At 49.0% G+C, this 15560-nt stretch overlaps 1 protein-coding gene across 4 annotated transcripts in view; it reads left to right on the top strand.

Annotated features, from left to right (window-relative positions):
• USP36 (ubiquitin specific peptidase 36) overlaps window positions 1-15560 on the top strand; it is a 39984-nt gene continuing 24424 nt past the window's right edge. For 2 of the 4 annotated variants that reach the window (XM_077854457.1, XM_077854453.1), the window contains exons 1-6: window positions 127-267; window positions 3317-3476; window positions 5683-5768; window positions 6509-6770; window positions 7346-7567; window positions 15343-15453. In XM_077854457.1, coding sequence (XP_077710583.1) covers window positions 6518-6770; window positions 7346-7567; window positions 15343-15453 — 586 coding nt within the window. In that variant the 5' untranslated portion in view covers window positions 127-267; window positions 3317-3476; window positions 5683-5768; window positions 6509-6517. The other 2 variants (XM_077854454.1, XM_077854456.1) reach the window with 2 other exon arrangements.

The following is a 15560-nucleotide window of genomic DNA, read 5'->3' as shown; positions in this document are numbered from 1 at the left end:
CGGCTAGCCCCGCCTCTTAAAGCGGCCAAGACCTCCCGAGTCCGGCAGCGCGGGCCGCCAGCTGCGGCCCCTTTAAGTGTCGCCGTGACACGTGTGTGAGGCGCCCGAGGCCCGGATGGTGCGTGTGCGGGGCCCGGGCGGAGGAGACGCCAGCGCCGCGGGCCTGCAGCCGGGCCCGCCGAGGCCGGGGAGGCTGGCGCACGGGCCGAGGGGAGGCTGCGCGTCCGGCCGGGTGGAGGGCGTCCGCTGGGCCTGGGGCGCGGGAAGGTGCGGCCTGCAGGGGGGCGCCCGGGGGAGACGTGCGCGTCCGCGCGGGGCTCGGGCCGCGGGGAGGGCCCAGGGATGCTCCGTTAGCCCCGAGCCGGGGCCGCGCTGTCTGGGAGAGGCCCCGGGGTCCCGGGGAGGTCGGGGGGGTCCGCGGGGGCTCGGGGTCCTCGGGGAGGTCGGGGGGGTCCCGGGGAGGTCGGGGGGGCCCACGGGGAGTCCGGGGCGCGCGGTCCGCGGGGGCTCCGGGGTCCCGGGGAGGTCGGGGGGGTCCACGGGGAGGTCCGAGGCGCGCAGTCTGCGGGGGCTCCGGGGTCCCGGGGAGGTCGGGGGGGTCCCGGGGAGGTCGGGGGGGTCCACGGGGAGGTCCGGGGCGCGCGGTCCGCGGGGGCTCGGGGTCCACGGGGAGGTCGGGGGGGTCCCGGGGAGGTCGGGGGGGTCCACGGGGAGGTCCGGGGCGCGCGGTCCGCGGGGGCTCCGGGGAGGTCGGGGGGGGTCCACGGGGAGGTCTGAGGTGCGCGGTCCGCGGGGGCTGGGGGGTCCACGGGGACGTCGGGGGGGCCTATGGGGAGGTCCGAGGCGCGCGGTCTGCGAGGGCTCCGGGGTCCCGGGGAGGTCGGGGAGGGGTCCCGGGGAGGTGGGGGGTCCACGGGGAGGTTCGGGGCGCGTGGTCTGCGAGGGCTCGGGAGTCCCGGGGAGGTGAGGGGCGCGCGGTTCGCGGGGGCTGAGGGTCCCGGGGAGGTTAGGGGCGCGCGGTCCGCACGGGGCTCAGGTGCCCATGGGGAGGGCCCAGGGATGCTCTGTTAGCCCAGAGTTGGGGCTACGCTGTGAGAGGCTCCGGGGCGCGCGGTCCGCGAGGGTTAGGGGGTCCACAGGGAGGTCTGGGGCGCTCAGCCCGCGAAAGCTCCGGAATCCACAGGGAGGGGTCTGGGGCCCACGGTCTGCGAGTGCTCCGGGGTCCCGGGGACGTCAGGGGCACACGGTCTGCGAGTGTTCGGGGGTCCCGGGGACGTCAGGGGCACACGGTCTGCGAGTGCTCGGGGGTCCCGGGGACGTCAGGGGCGTGCCGTCTGCGAGTGTTCGGGGGTCCACGGGGAGGTCCAGGGAGCGCGGTCTGCCAGGGCTCCAGGATCCACAGGGGAGGCGCAGGGTTGCACGTTCCCCGACAGTTTGAGGGTCCAGGAGGTGTGCTCTTTGCAGTTCCCAGGGAACCCCGACCGGTGGTGGAGGAGAGAGCTGCGGAGCCCAGAGCCCTAGGGAGTCCGGGGAGGCAAGGGCCCATGTGGGTCTTGAGCACAGTCCCAGAGAAGCATCATTAACGCAGGACCCAGACTAGTCAAAATGTGGAGGAGCCTGTTCTGTTTGGCAGCAGTGGTGAAATTTCTTTTTTCCCTCTTTTAAAGAAATGTGGGAAAGAAGGTAAACTTCTTCAGGGTCATGGTCATGGAGAATGTGAGTGGGTGGGGACAAGATGTGAGGTTTTAAAATACCCCTGTGGTTGGTAGTGTTGAGTCTCCCATAGGGTTCTCGGAGCGAGGTAGAGCAGCATTCTAAAACATGAGGGCGGCAAGCATCGTGGCCAGCCCGCTTTCCAGAGGAGATGCCTAGAATCAGGCCTCCAAGGAGAGGGAGGCTCTGCTTACGCTTTCCTGGCTGGAGCCTGGTGTTCTGCAGACTCTGCAGAAGAGCCTGGAGGCCCCTGTGAAAGTGCCCCAGGGAGGCCCAGGCTCTGTCCACTGGGGCTCCTCCCCCACCAGCACGTGGTTGACCCTGTGAGTCTTGAGTGCATTTCATCCTGGAAAAGAGAATTTACAGGGAGGAGGGAGAGAGAATATGCTTGAAGGGTGTTTTGCGGATGCTGTGTTTGCCTACTCTTGGGGGTAGAAATACGGAGAAGCCTGAGCTGCTCCTGGACTGTGGTGGAGCGGAGGGAGCATCCTTCCTGAGCTCTGAAGAGCATGTTGTCAGATATGCACCTCAGAGGGCTTGCTGATGACTACAAGGACATTTTTCTCTGGGTTCCTACGCCTCAGAGAGAAATAATTTTTTGGCTATTGTTGATGTTTTGGGTGCAATTGGTGACACAGAGATTTGTCAGAAATGGAAAAATTGTTCAAAATCTGATTCCCACATTGAGGAGCAGGCTGTGGGATACATGTTCTTTAAATTACTTCTCTTGAAAGAAATTGTGTTGTATCTTCCAAGTTCTGTTCATCCCCTTGCTGTTTGGTTCCCAAACATATGACCTTGGACCCATGTCCATCTGTGTCCTCACCTGTCCATAGTGAGGTATGAGTTTTGGTTAAGACGGGGATGTTGTAGGGAGATCTTTGCGCGACCGGAATCTTCACCTTACAGGTTGGCTTTTATCCTGAGATCAGATTTATTATGTTCTCCCTTTATTTTGACGTCGGTGTGCTATTATTTATGGATACGAGGGACGACGTATCCGAAATCTGTTGTCGATAATGTGGGGACAGAAGAGGAATCAGGGTTAGGCCTGTATAAGGAGAGCATGGTGGTCCCTGTGTTGTTCCCACCACTTTGTATGTATCTGAACGTTTTCACAGCAAAAAAACTTTTAAGTAATTTTATGTAATCATAGTGATTGTGGATGGTAGTTTAAAAAAAAAATCTGCACTTAGCAAAGTGAAAACGTGGCAATTCTTTCTGCTCCTTTGTTTTGCTTTTGAAATTCTACTGGTTTGTGAAATCTGGAAGTTGGAGGTGAAGGGATTATTACCTCTTACTCTTTGAAAAGTGATTTAGACTGGAGTTCACTAACGACTTTTGTTCATTGGGCTTATCACTGGCCGGAACGTTAAGATACAAAGCAAAGGGCAGCGTTTTCATATCATGCACATTGTAATAATTTGTAGCCAGTCAGTTCAGTTCTTCTCCAGACTCTTCCTAAATCCAGCACTACCCATACTCCTTCAGCCTTCCTGCCGACTCTTCCAGATAGATAGCCTTTCTGCTCTGTGTCCACACAATGGGGCTGAGGAGATAGTGGAAGCAAGTGGCCTCACGTGGTGCTCTGTTCACCCCACAGATTCTGACGCCTGTTCTGAACGACAGACTTGCAGCTTTGGTGATTTAACGGGGCATAGCCGAGGAGCTGGTGAATCGGGTCCTGTGTTGCACCTGCCCAGTCTGGCCCGGAACCTGACCCCATGCTGCAGCAGCAACACGCCCAAGTTCAGACACCCCAGGTAAGCCAGCAGAGGTTTGGAAGTACTTTTTCATTTCTCCAAGTTATGTGCTTATAGCCCAGCAGCTATTGTTCAGTTGGTGGGAACACTTAGATAATTCCCCTTAGGGACAGCCCAGGTGGCTTAGCGGTTTAGTGCCGCCTTCAGCCCAAGGCCTGATCCTGGAGCCCCTAGATCAAGTCCCACGTCCGGCTCCCTGCATGGAGCCTGTCTCTCCCTCTGCCTGTGTCTCTGCCTCTCTCTCTGTGTCTCTCATGAATAAATAAATAAAATCTTTAAAAAAAAATAAAAGATAATTCCCCTTAGGAAAGGTTCTTTTGATTTCTTCAAAGAATAAGTGCTTACATTTTATTTATTTTTTATTTTTTATTTTTAAAAGATTTTATTTATTCATGATAGTCACACAGAGAGAGAGAGAGAGAGAGAGAGAGGCAGAGACACAGGCAGAGGGAGAAGGAGGCTCCATGCAGGGAGCCTGACGTGGGATTTGATCCCGGGTCTCCAGAGTCGTGCCCTGGGCCAAAGGCAGGCGCCAAACCGCTGTGCCACCCAGGGATCCCAGGTGCTTACATTTTAAAAAATAAGTTTCTTACATTTCTATTTTTTGCAGTTTTTTTTTTTTAAGATTTTATTTTTAACTAATCTCTCCACCCAACATGGGGCTAGAACTTACAGCCCCAAGGTCAAGTGTCTCATGCTCTACTGACCGAGCCAGCCAGGCACACCTGCAGAAGGTTTCGTAGATTAAGAAATTTGACCCCAGTGGGGCATGAGATGCTCCATAAGGATAAACTTGAATGGTTTCATAAGCGATCCTTTCACTGAGTTCTGGGATACACTTACTTAGTTGGTGCTCCTGTGCCAGGCTGGCTGCTGGATGCCTAAAGGAGTCATTTTTCTGATAAGAGTGAGCAGTTTATTTTTTTTTAAATCTTTCTTTTTTAAGATTGTATTTATTTATTCATGACAGACAGAGATAGAGAGAGAGGGGGGCAGGGGCAGAGAGAGAAGCAGGCTCCATGCAGGGAGCCTGATGTGGGACTCGATCCTAGGTCTCCAGGATCACACCTCGGGCCGAAGGTGGCGCTAAACCACTGGGCCACCGGTGCTGCCCAAGAGTGAGCAGTTTAAGGAACATCTTTTTCTAATTGTGACTCAAATGGCCCTTGAGCTTCGGCTGAGATGGTTGAGTTGAGAGATAGTAGTAAAGAACAGTGGTGGGTACAAGTGTAGCAATCAGAGGTGATGGAGGGGATTCCTGGTCTTTTAGTGTTTCTAGCAGCTGCAGCCAGCACTCACCTGGGTCACCTCAAAACCACGATGGGTACTGCTTTCAAGCCCTAATTTACACAGAACAGGAGCTGGAAAGTCAACAGTGGTTCTTCCTGGAATTTACAGCTGATTAGTGAAGGGAGAAACCAGTCCTGTCACACTCCAGCCTGGAACTGTCACTTCCCTCTTAAATTGGAGCTTCTTATATGTACTATTCTAGTCCTGCCACTCTCCTGTCTCTCCTCCCTCACTTTCAGAAAGATCATCTGTACAAGCACCATCCAATAATTTAAAATTTAAAGTATAATTTTACAATTTAATAAGTATAATTTAAAATTTTGCAGTAGCCATGTTAAAAAATAAAAGGCAACTGAAATTAATTTCATAACATATTTAACTCAATATATGCAAATTATCATTTTAGCATATAACCAGTCTAAAAATTGAAATGTTTCACATTCTTCTTATTTTTTAAAAGATTTTATTTATTCATGAGAGACACAGAGAGAGGCAGAGACACAGGCAGAGGGAGAAGCAGGCTTCCTGGGGGGAGCCCAATGTGGGACTCGATCCCAGGACCCCAGAATCGTGACCTGAGCTGAAGGCACTCAAGCACTGAGCCACCCAGGCATCCCACATTCTTTTCTTTTTTTTAAAGATTTTATTTATTTATTTGAGGGAAAGTGAATGAGAAAGAGGGCATGTGTGGCGATGAGCATGAGCAGGGGGGAGGAGCGGAGTGGGAGGGAGAAGCAGACTCCCTGTTGAGCAGGGAAAATCCCCCCCTTCAACGGGATCCATCTTGGGATTCCAGGATCATGACTTGAGCTGAAGGTAGATAGATGCTTAACTGACTGAGCCACTCAAGTGCCCTCAGATATTTTATATTCATATGCTAAGTCTTTGAAATCTGTTGTATATTTTATACTTACAGTGTATCTCCGTGTGGACTAGCAGCATCTCAGTGACTACATGTGACCTTTGGCCTTCATCTCGGAGAGTAGGAGCCTGAACAGAAAGGTGTGCTTACATAAGTCACTGTGCTGATTTCTTTTCTTTTCTTTCTTTTCTTTTCTTTTCTTTTCTTTTCTTTTCTTTTCTTTTCTTTTCTTTTCTCTTTTCTTTTCTTTTTTTCTTTTCTTTTCTTTTCTTTTCTTTTCTTTTTATTCATTCATTCATGAGAGACATAGAGAGAGAGGCAGAGACACAGGCAGAGGGAGAAGCAGGCTCCATGTAGGGAGCCCGATGTGGGACTTGATCCCGGGTCTCCAGGATCACGCCCTGGGCCAAAGGCAGGCACCCATCTGCTGAGCCACCCAGGGATCCCCTGATTCTTTTATCATATGGGTTTATGTGTGCAAGCAGAGTATCTTCTGAGAATCAGTATTTTCCTGTTTTTGAGCAGACATTAGGACCACATGGTCACCTTTTGAAGGAAACCGCACCAAGCTGGTGTCCATAGTCTGTTATTGAAGAGATGCCTTCCGCAGGCTCAGCCAGCCTCCCTGCTACTATTGTCTCTTTGGTGCAGTTTGTGAAAAGCACCTTATCTTTTTGAGAGAAGTGTGGATTCTGCTCTGGCCAAGTGGTTGGTAATATGTCTCCATTTTTCACACTTCATTTGTACAGTTGGTAACCAATCCAAAGAAGCTTCCATGGCAGCTAGCATCCGTAAAGACCAGAGGACGTTTTCAGAGAAGTGATGCTTGGTTCTTGAGACCTAGTCACTCATCGCTCTGTGTTCTTTTTTGTCTCTACAGTGATGCACCATGCCAATAGTCGATAAATTGAAGGAAGCCCTGAAACCCGGCCGTAAGGACTTGGCTGATGATGGAGAGCTGGGGAAACTTCTGGCCTCCTCTGCAAAGAAGGTCCTTCTACAGAAGATCGAGTTTGAGCCAGCCAGCAAGAGTTTCTCCTATCAGCTGGAGTCATTGAAGAGCAAATATGTCTTGCTAAACCCTAAAACGGAGGGAGCCGGTCGCCACAGGAGTGGAGATGAGCCACAGGCCAGGAGACAGGGTACAGACGTGTGGTTGGCTGGTAGAAGGGGTCTCACTGTGTGTTGACCAAGTGGGTGGACAAAGTGTTGACTGATTAGGAGGAACAACAGATTGTGGGGAAAAAAAACAAACAAACAGATTGTGGTCAGAGAGTTGTGAAGTTTCTATGGGGTCAGTGGCCCTATAGTTAAGGAAATAATGATACAGGTTTGGTCTTAAAGAAATCTGTGTTCTCAGAGAGGCCTTGGAACTTGTGTGCTTTTGATAGAATCCAGGGCGGGGCTAGGAAACAAGCAAGAGAAATGGGCTGGGCTTCAGAGTGCTGAGGCCTGGCTCCAGCTGTTGATTGTCTGAGTGTCCTCTTCTCATGGAGGGCTTCTTGATTCCAGACGTAAGCAGTCTGCAAGAGCCATGGGATGACTGAGTTTTCTCCTGGGCTTTCTAGTAACTTCCAGTCAGTGGGGACACCAGTTACCCTTTGACACTGTGTCTTGGCAAGCGCATGCCGAGCGTGCGTATCAGCGATTTCTTTTTTGTGGTCTGCCTCTGCATAGACTTGAGCCCTCCTTTCTTCCCTGTCCCTTTCTCCCGCAGGGAGCGAGCATGCGTATGAGAGTGGTGGTGATGGTGTTCCTGCCCCACAGAAAGTGCTCTTCCCCACGGAGCGGCTGTCCCTGAAGTGGGAGCGGGTTTACCGCGTGGGAGCGGGGCTCCACAACCTAGGCAACACCTGCTTTCTGAACTCGACCATACAGTGCTTGACCTACACCCCGCCTCTGGCCAACTACCTGCTCTCCAAGGAGCATACGCGCAACTGTGAGTGTGAGCCGGCAGCAGGGGGTGGGCCAGGAGTTGTGGGGACTGGGAAGTCTCCTGATTAGACAAGCCCTTCGGCCTGGGTCAGACTTAGGAGTGATGTCCAAGAGGTAGTAATTGATAAAATCTAAATTTGACATGTGCCTGCTGTAGGATGGGCCGTGGAAGCCAGTCACTCGGGTAGAGCGTTGGTCCCAAACTGTTCTGAAAATGAGTACCTAAGCAGAGAAATGTGTTTTCAAAAAATATGTCCAAATTGTGTGTATTCGGTGACTCTGCAGCCAGTCAGTGTCTTATGTATGTCATAAAACATGCCCCAGAGTAGAAATACAAAATGGGTAAAGATGAAATAAAATGTAACTTACCAAAACTGAAGAAGTAGAAAGCCTTTTAACTATTAAAGAAATTAAATCAGTGGTTAAAAATCTTCCCATGAAGAAAATGCCAGGCTGAGATGATTTATGGATGAGCTTTATGAAAATTTTGAGAAACAGATTGTTGTAGTGCTTCACAAATTCTTCCAGAGAATAGGAAAAGAGAACTCCCAGCTCATTTTATGAGGTTCTTATAACTTGAGTAGCAAAAGTAAACTAGTACAGTATGAGAAAGAAAAATGACAGTCCTGTCTTATAATTGTAGTTACAAAACTTCTACCAAATGCAATAGTCTTCTAACACCGTGAGCAATTTATGTTCATCCTAGTAAGGCAGGGATGTTCTAATACCAGAAAATCTTGACGTGTGATTATAAAGAGAGCACAGCACAACAGGTAACAGTACTTCTCTCTGGAGCTTGGCCTGCTGAGTTGTGTTCTGGCTCTGCACCTAAATGCTGTGATCCTGGGATCCCTGGGTGGCTCCGCAGTTTGGCACCTGCCTTTGGCCCAGGGCGTGATCCTGGAGACCAGGGATCGAGTCCCGCGTCGGGTTCCCGGCATGGAGCCTGCTTCTCCCTCTGCCTGTATCTGTGCCTCTCTCTCTCTCTATGTCTATCATGAATAAAAAATTTAAAAAAAAAAAAAAAAAAAAGGCTGTGTTTCTCAAGAATGTTACCTGGCCCTTTAAAGCTTCCTCTTCCTCATCTGCAAGGTAATAATATCTCCCCAGTCGTGCTGTTGGGAAGCTTGAATGAGTTATGTAAAGTGCTTAAAATAGTGCTTGGCACACAGTAAGTACTATGTAAGAGAGTACTAATTTTGCTTCCTTAATTACCATATCAACAGATTAAAAGAGAAAGGTCACCTGAAAATAATGCCCAAAAGAGAAATTTATGAAAAATTTTTAGCAAAGGAGCGATAGGAAGGCATTCCCTTATCTTGATAAAGGGTACCTACCAAACACTACAAAAGAAACATTCTAGATAGGAAAATATTGGAAGCGTACCCTTTAAAATACAGAGTGAAATGGGGTCTCTCTCCATGTTGAAGATGTGCCGGTCCTAGCCAGAGGGGTGACCTAGGAGACAAAAGGAAGGAGCCCACTATTGTTAACTTGAAAATGACATTCCTGCATTGAAAAGCAAAAGAATCTATAAATTAAAAATTTGACAATGTGACTAGATACAACATCAATGTACAGAAAGTTAGTTGAATTTCTCTACAGCAAACAACAAGGAGTGTTCTTTAAATTTTGCTACCGTAGGGGTGCCTGGGTGGCTTAGGTTAAGCATCTGACTTCAGCTTGGGTCATGATCCCACAGTCCTGAGATTGAGCCCCACATTGGGCTCCCTGCTCAGTGGGGAGCCTGCTTCTCCCTCTCCCTCTGCCTGCAGCTCCCCCTGCTTGTGCTCACGCTGTCTCTCTCTGTCAAACAGTAAAATCTTTAAAAAATATTTATTACTATACAAAATTTATAATAACAAAAGTAATAAAGTATCTAGACCTAAATTTACTAAGAAATCCTTCACTGAAGGACATTACACAGTAATCTATATACATGAAAATAGCTGCCTTTGGAGGGAAGCCTCAGTATTATAAAAATTATGGTTTTTCCCCAGATTAATGTAGCTCCACTTGATTCTTTTTTTTTTTTTTTTCCTAAGATTTTATGTATTCATTCATGAGAGACACAGACACAGAGAGGCAGAGACACAGGCAGGGGGAGTAGCAGGGTCCCTCCAGGGACCCTGATGTGGGACTTGATCCCAGGACCCCAGATTCATGCCCTGAGCCAAAGGCAAGATGCTCAACTGCTGAGCCACCCAGGCGTCCCGTTCCACCTGATTCTAAAATTTATATGAAAAAGCAGGGCAAAAGACTCGAAATCACCAAGACACTTCTGAAAGAGAGTATGAGAAGAGAGATGCCCTACAAACTATGAAGTCTTTGTCAAGTTAGAGAAATTAAAATGTCATAGTATTGAATAAGGGAAGGGGGTCTCCCAACTAGAAACAGACCCACGTACACTTGCAAATGTGTGACAGGTGGGTTTTTCACGTGTCTCCCTTTTGAGTTAAATAGAACTTTGAACTCAGGCTTACATATGGAAAAAGCAATAGGATCCCCATTGCACAACATAGCCATGCACAAAAAAATGCATTAAAAATTTAATATCAAGAGCAAATATTTTGCTCTTAACAAACAAACATTGACAAATCTCTCTCTGACCTTGCGATGGGAGATTTTTTTTTTCTTTAAGATTTTATTTATTTGTGAGAGACACAGAGAGAAAGGCAGAGATGTAGGCAGAGGGAGAAGAAGGCTCCCTGCAAGGAGCCCAATGCGGAACTTGATCCCCAACCCCAGGATCATGCCCTGAGTCAAAGGCAGATGCTCAACCACTGAGCCACCCAGGTGTCCCAGGATGGGAGATTTATTGAACAAGACTCAGAAAGCACCAACTGTAAAAGAAAAATGACAGATTCAGCTGCATTAAAGTTAACAACTTGTGTTCCCAAAAAACACTGAAAAGGCAAATGGGGAGCCATGAACTGGAGACAAAAGCAGCAAAGGATGGCTACCAAGAATGTGGCAAGAATACAGACCAACGAGGAAGACAACCTATAAAAAAGTAAAATTAAATTATGAATGGCATTTTACTCTTGGTAAGAGTATAGGAAGAGATGTTCAGCCTCGCTTGGAATCAGGAAAGTGCCTGATTCCAAAACCGTGACAGGTACCACGACACACCTTTGTGATGGGTGCAGGTCCGGAAGCCTGGTGGTACTGAATGTCAGCATGAAGATGAGCGAGGACCTTTGACGCTCGCCTGAACTGGCATTCTCTTCCACATAACCTACCAGCCAGCAGTTCTCCGCCTGCAGAAAAGCTCTGATACGTGGGTATCAGGACACTGGTGTAGAAATGCCCATCAGCAGAATGGATCCTCGAATCACAGTGTTAGGCCCGTGATGGAATACGCAGCAGAGCGGGAGAATGACCGCGCCGTGTGGGAATCTGAATAACGCAGAGTGAAGGAAGAAGTCCCAGAAGGCTGCCTACAGCATGAATTGCTATTGTAAGAGTTGAAGAGCAAGACCATAAAGTGTTTAGGTATGCACAGATAGGATAAGCCCTAAGAAGTTTTTTTTCTAATTGGTAAACAATGAAGTCAGGAAATCAGAATTAGAAGCAGAGGCAGGGAGATGGGACCAAGAGAGGAGCTAGGTGAGGATAAAAGTAGATGGCATGATGTGTTCAGGGATATTCCTTATATTTTTTAACGAGGGAAAGATGACTGTGCAATGGAAATAGCGTTTTTAAAACATCTTGTGATCATGATGGCAGCAGACGTTAACACACTGGGGCACTGCGCACACTGCTGGTGAGGTTGGTTATAAATCTGTTTCCAGTAGTGACCTTGGTGGTGTCAAGGTGGGTCTGGGTGGACTTTTAGTAAGACTTGATTGGGCTCTTTTTGTGGGTTTTTTTGTTTTTGTTTTTAAAGATTTTACTTATTCATGTGCAACACACAGAGACAGAGAGAGAGGCAGAGACACAGGCCGAGGGAGAAGCAAGCTCCATTCAGGGAGCCTGACGTGGGACTCCATCCCTGGTCTCCAGGATCATGCCCTGGGATGCAGGCGGCACTAAACCGCTGCGCCACCAGGGCTGCCCTGTTTTTTGGTTTTCTAAGCCTTTTTTCCGCCCAATTCTTTTTTAGAGAGAACGAGAGGGAGCACATGTGGTGGGGAGGGGTTGGGGGAGAGGGAAACAGAATCCCCAGCATACTCCACACTGAGTGCAGAGCCCGAGGCAGGTTTTGATCCACCACCCTGAGATCGTGACCCCAGTCGAAACCAAGAAGCTGATGCTCAACTGACAGCCCTCCAGGCTCCTCAGCTCTGTTTTTTTTCTCATGGCTTTGGTAATGAGACCCTACTCTCCAGATGTAGGTAGCTCTGCCATCTTTTTGTTCACCATACCTCCCTAGGCAGCCACCCTCCGGTTATGCTTCCTCTGCAGGACCCTTCGTCACCTTGGTTAGGGTTGATGTAGATAAAGTAGTTGTAACACAACTTGCGAATCCCCAAGAACCTGCCACCCATATTGTGTGGCATGTAGGAGTAAGGGGGTGTGGTGGGAGCAGCCAGGATCAGCCCCTCTTCCTGGGGGGACGTCCCGCCCTCCCTCCAGATACCTTCCCTGTGAGCATCCCAGTGTTGCTCTGCATTGCTCTGTGGGATGTTAATCTTAGCATCTTAGCTTTTTTAAAGTAAAAATATTAAGAGAAGTCTCTAGTATATTTTTTGCCTGTACCCTACTGGCTCTGAGTGACCCCAAGTGGGCTTGAGCTGTCCTCTCTTCCTCCTGGAATACAGCTATTTGAAGACTCCAGGATCCTGAGAAGTATCACCTGAACTGCTGGACCACTTCTGCCCTGGGATCTAGCTAGAAGAGAAACACTTTATTTTTTTAAAGATTTTATTTTTAAGTCCTCTCCGCACCCAGCATGGCACTGGAGCTCACAACCCCGAGATCAAGAGTCACATGCTCCATCGACTGAGCCAGCCAGGCGCCCCGAAAAGAAACACCTTATGTAAAATATGCGGGAGGATTAAATCCTATCCTTTTGGACATTCTTTTCCAAATTGAAGTAGCAAGATCCCAAAAGTCAAGGATTTGACTTTTATGTTCTATTTTTCTTAATTACCTGAAGGAAGTCTTCATCCACATGCCACTTACATCAGTCTTGCATATTGCCAGGGATTGGGAAACCTTGTTTCAGGAATTTCTGGTTAAAATTGTTACTTGCCCTATTTAGGACTGATGACTTATCAGGCTAACGGTCTGCAGCGCTGTACGTGGTAATTAGAGGCATGATTCCCACACAGCTGTCACCGTAATGTCTTTACCTGAGTTAAATTGGGAAGATGGGTGCTTTGTTCCGCATTTGTGACTGCTTATGTTTAAGTTATTTTAAGTAATGTATTTTTGCCTAAGTTTGAGCCCCCTCAACCATTATTGTCATTTTAAAAATGAAAGTAATAAGTGGATATGGATAGAAGAGTCCAAAAAGCTCTAAAATGAAAAGAAAAAGCCTCCTTTTTATGTAGACATTCACATAAACCATTTTCCAATAGTCCTCTAAAAGGATAGTGTAAATAGTAGTTTTTTTAATTTACCATTTTTAAAGATTTTTTTTTTTTTTTAAGATTGTTTTTAGGTAATCTCTGTGTTCAACACGGGGCTTGAACTCATGCCGCCAAGATCAAGAATCGCACGCTCCACCGACTGAGCCAGCCAGGGCCCCCCAAATTTACCATGTTTTATTGTAGCATTATTTGGCTTCACATTATCATGCAGCTCTCTGTCCATGTCCAGAACTCCTTCATCTCCCCAAACAGGAATACCAGCCCCCTGGCCCCTCCCCACCCCCTGGTGCCCACTGCCCTACTTCCTGTCTCTGAACTTGACGACTCTAGCCCCCGTGTGTAAGTGGTATTGATCTTTTCGTGCCTGGCTGACTTCACCCAGCATCACGTCCCTCAGGTTCTTCCATACTGGGACAGGTGTCAGAATTTGTGTTTCTTTTTAAGGCTGAGTAATATCCCATTGTCCATACATACCACATTTCTTACCCGTTCCTTTGTTGATGGGCACTTGGTGTCTGTGTTTCAGCTCTTGTGAATAACGCTGGGAACGTCGGTGTACGAATAACCTGTTATACCCTGCTCTCGTTCCTTTTAGGAGGATACCCAGAAGTGGGGTTGCTGGGCCGTATGGGAATCCTGTCTAATTTTTTGAGGAAGCGCATACCATTTCCCATGACCACTACTCAAGTGTATATCCTTGGCGGCGCCAGCGCACATCTTTGCTAACACCAGCTATTTTTTTGTTTGTAAATACTAGCATCTTTCCCCGTATGCGGTAAACAGACTGCGTGCTGTTTCATTATTGATTTTGAGATAGGTCTAAGTGACTGGGGGAGTGGAGGTATTGCAGGGGAGAACCATTGGCGTGTGGTTACACCTGCACCCTGTGTTACACGTGAGAAGTTAGGTGGTGTATATGAAACAGCAGTAGCCTCAGAGTTGAAGATGTGCCTGCCCGTGGCCCCAGGAGTCTGTGGTGGGTGTGTGTGCCTTAGAGGAGGTGGGACGCAGGGAGGCAGGTGCAGGATTGTTTGTGATAGCAGAAGCGTGGAAGGGCCAGTGTGTGTGAGGAGGGAGCACATAGGGTAACTGTGGTCTCTGCATTTGGCAAAATAGTCTACGGGAAGGACCCAGCATGATGTCAGAACTGACTGCTGAACAATATGTACTGTGTAGCATGATTTTGTTTTAAAGATTTTATTTATTCATGAGAGAGACAGAGAGAGGTAGAGACAGGCAGAGGGAGAAGCAGGCTCCCTGGGGGGAGCCCGATACAGGAGTCGATCCCAGGACCCTGGGGATCACACCCTGAGCTGAAGGTAGACACTCAACCTCTGAGCCACCCAGGTGTCCATCGTGTAGCATAATTTAGTCAAATAAGCTTAAACACTCTTACTGTGTGTGGGTACACACGTGGGTTGGTGCAGGAACTAACGGGAGTAGTCGTGACCTAGTTAGGAGAATGCTTCCTCCGATGAGGGTACGTGGGCAGTGCAGCGACAGCGACCTCACTGTCACGGCAGCATTTTACTTTTAAAACACCCCAGATGGGCTGGAGCCGTGTGGTATAGGCTTTGTAGTTCTCTTTGCATGTCAAAGATCTCATAATTTGCAATAAAGGTTAACACGCACCACCATCCAGCTGCCCAAGGAGCAACAAAGAGTTTCCTACAGAGCAGGGTTGGCAGACCACAGCGTGTTGTGTAGATCAAGTTCTGTTGGAACCCGGCCCACCCGTTTCTGTATTGTCCGTGGCTGCGTGGTGTGGGCTGCCTGTGTTCTCCGGAGGCAGAGCCACGTCGCCGTAGACTGGACGGCTCCCAGGGCCGCATATACCTCGTGGGCCTGTGTGCAAGAAGCTTGCCAGGCCTTGAGAGATGGCAGCGAGGCATTTCCTAGAAGCAAGAGCAAAGGGTCCCACATTTGAGGAGCACACTCAGGATTGTCAGGAAGCCCTAAAACATTCCCGCTTATTGACCGCGTGATCCAGCTTAGGAGTTTGAGAAAACATTATTTTAAACTTTGTAACGGAAATTAGACTTAACGACTCTCCTTACTAGTAAAGAGCACCAAAGGAACATGGAAAGATCTCATAGGTGAACAGCTGTGAACCCAGGGTAGTGGGGCGAGTGTTGGGGGGGACCTCAGTGGCTCAGCCGGTCCCTGTGCTGTGTGGGAGTGGGGGTGTCAAGAATGTCTGGGGAGCTCTCACTGTACAAAAACTGCTTCGTCCCATGTGCAGGTCACCAGGGCAGCTTCTGCATGCTGTGCGTCATGCAGAACCACATGGTCCAGGCCTTCGCCAACAGTGGCAATGCCATCAAACCCGTCTCCTTCATCCGAGACCTGAAAAGTAAGAGTCAATTCCTGACTGGATGGCAGCTGAACCCTAGTCTGCGGTGGGTGCTGGGGGGGCCGGGGGCACAGGGAGGAGTCAGGAATGAGGCCACAGGAGTGCTG

The sequence above is a fragment of the Canis aureus genome, chromosome 16 (genome assembly GCF_053574225.1).
Source record: "Canis aureus isolate CA01 chromosome 16, VMU_Caureus_v.1.0, whole genome shotgun sequence".
Classification (NCBI taxonomy): domain Eukaryota; kingdom Metazoa; phylum Chordata; class Mammalia; order Carnivora; family Canidae; genus Canis; species Canis aureus.
The sequence above is the reverse complement of the archived record's forward strand: the minus strand, read 5'-3'. Positions and strand labels throughout refer to the sequence as shown.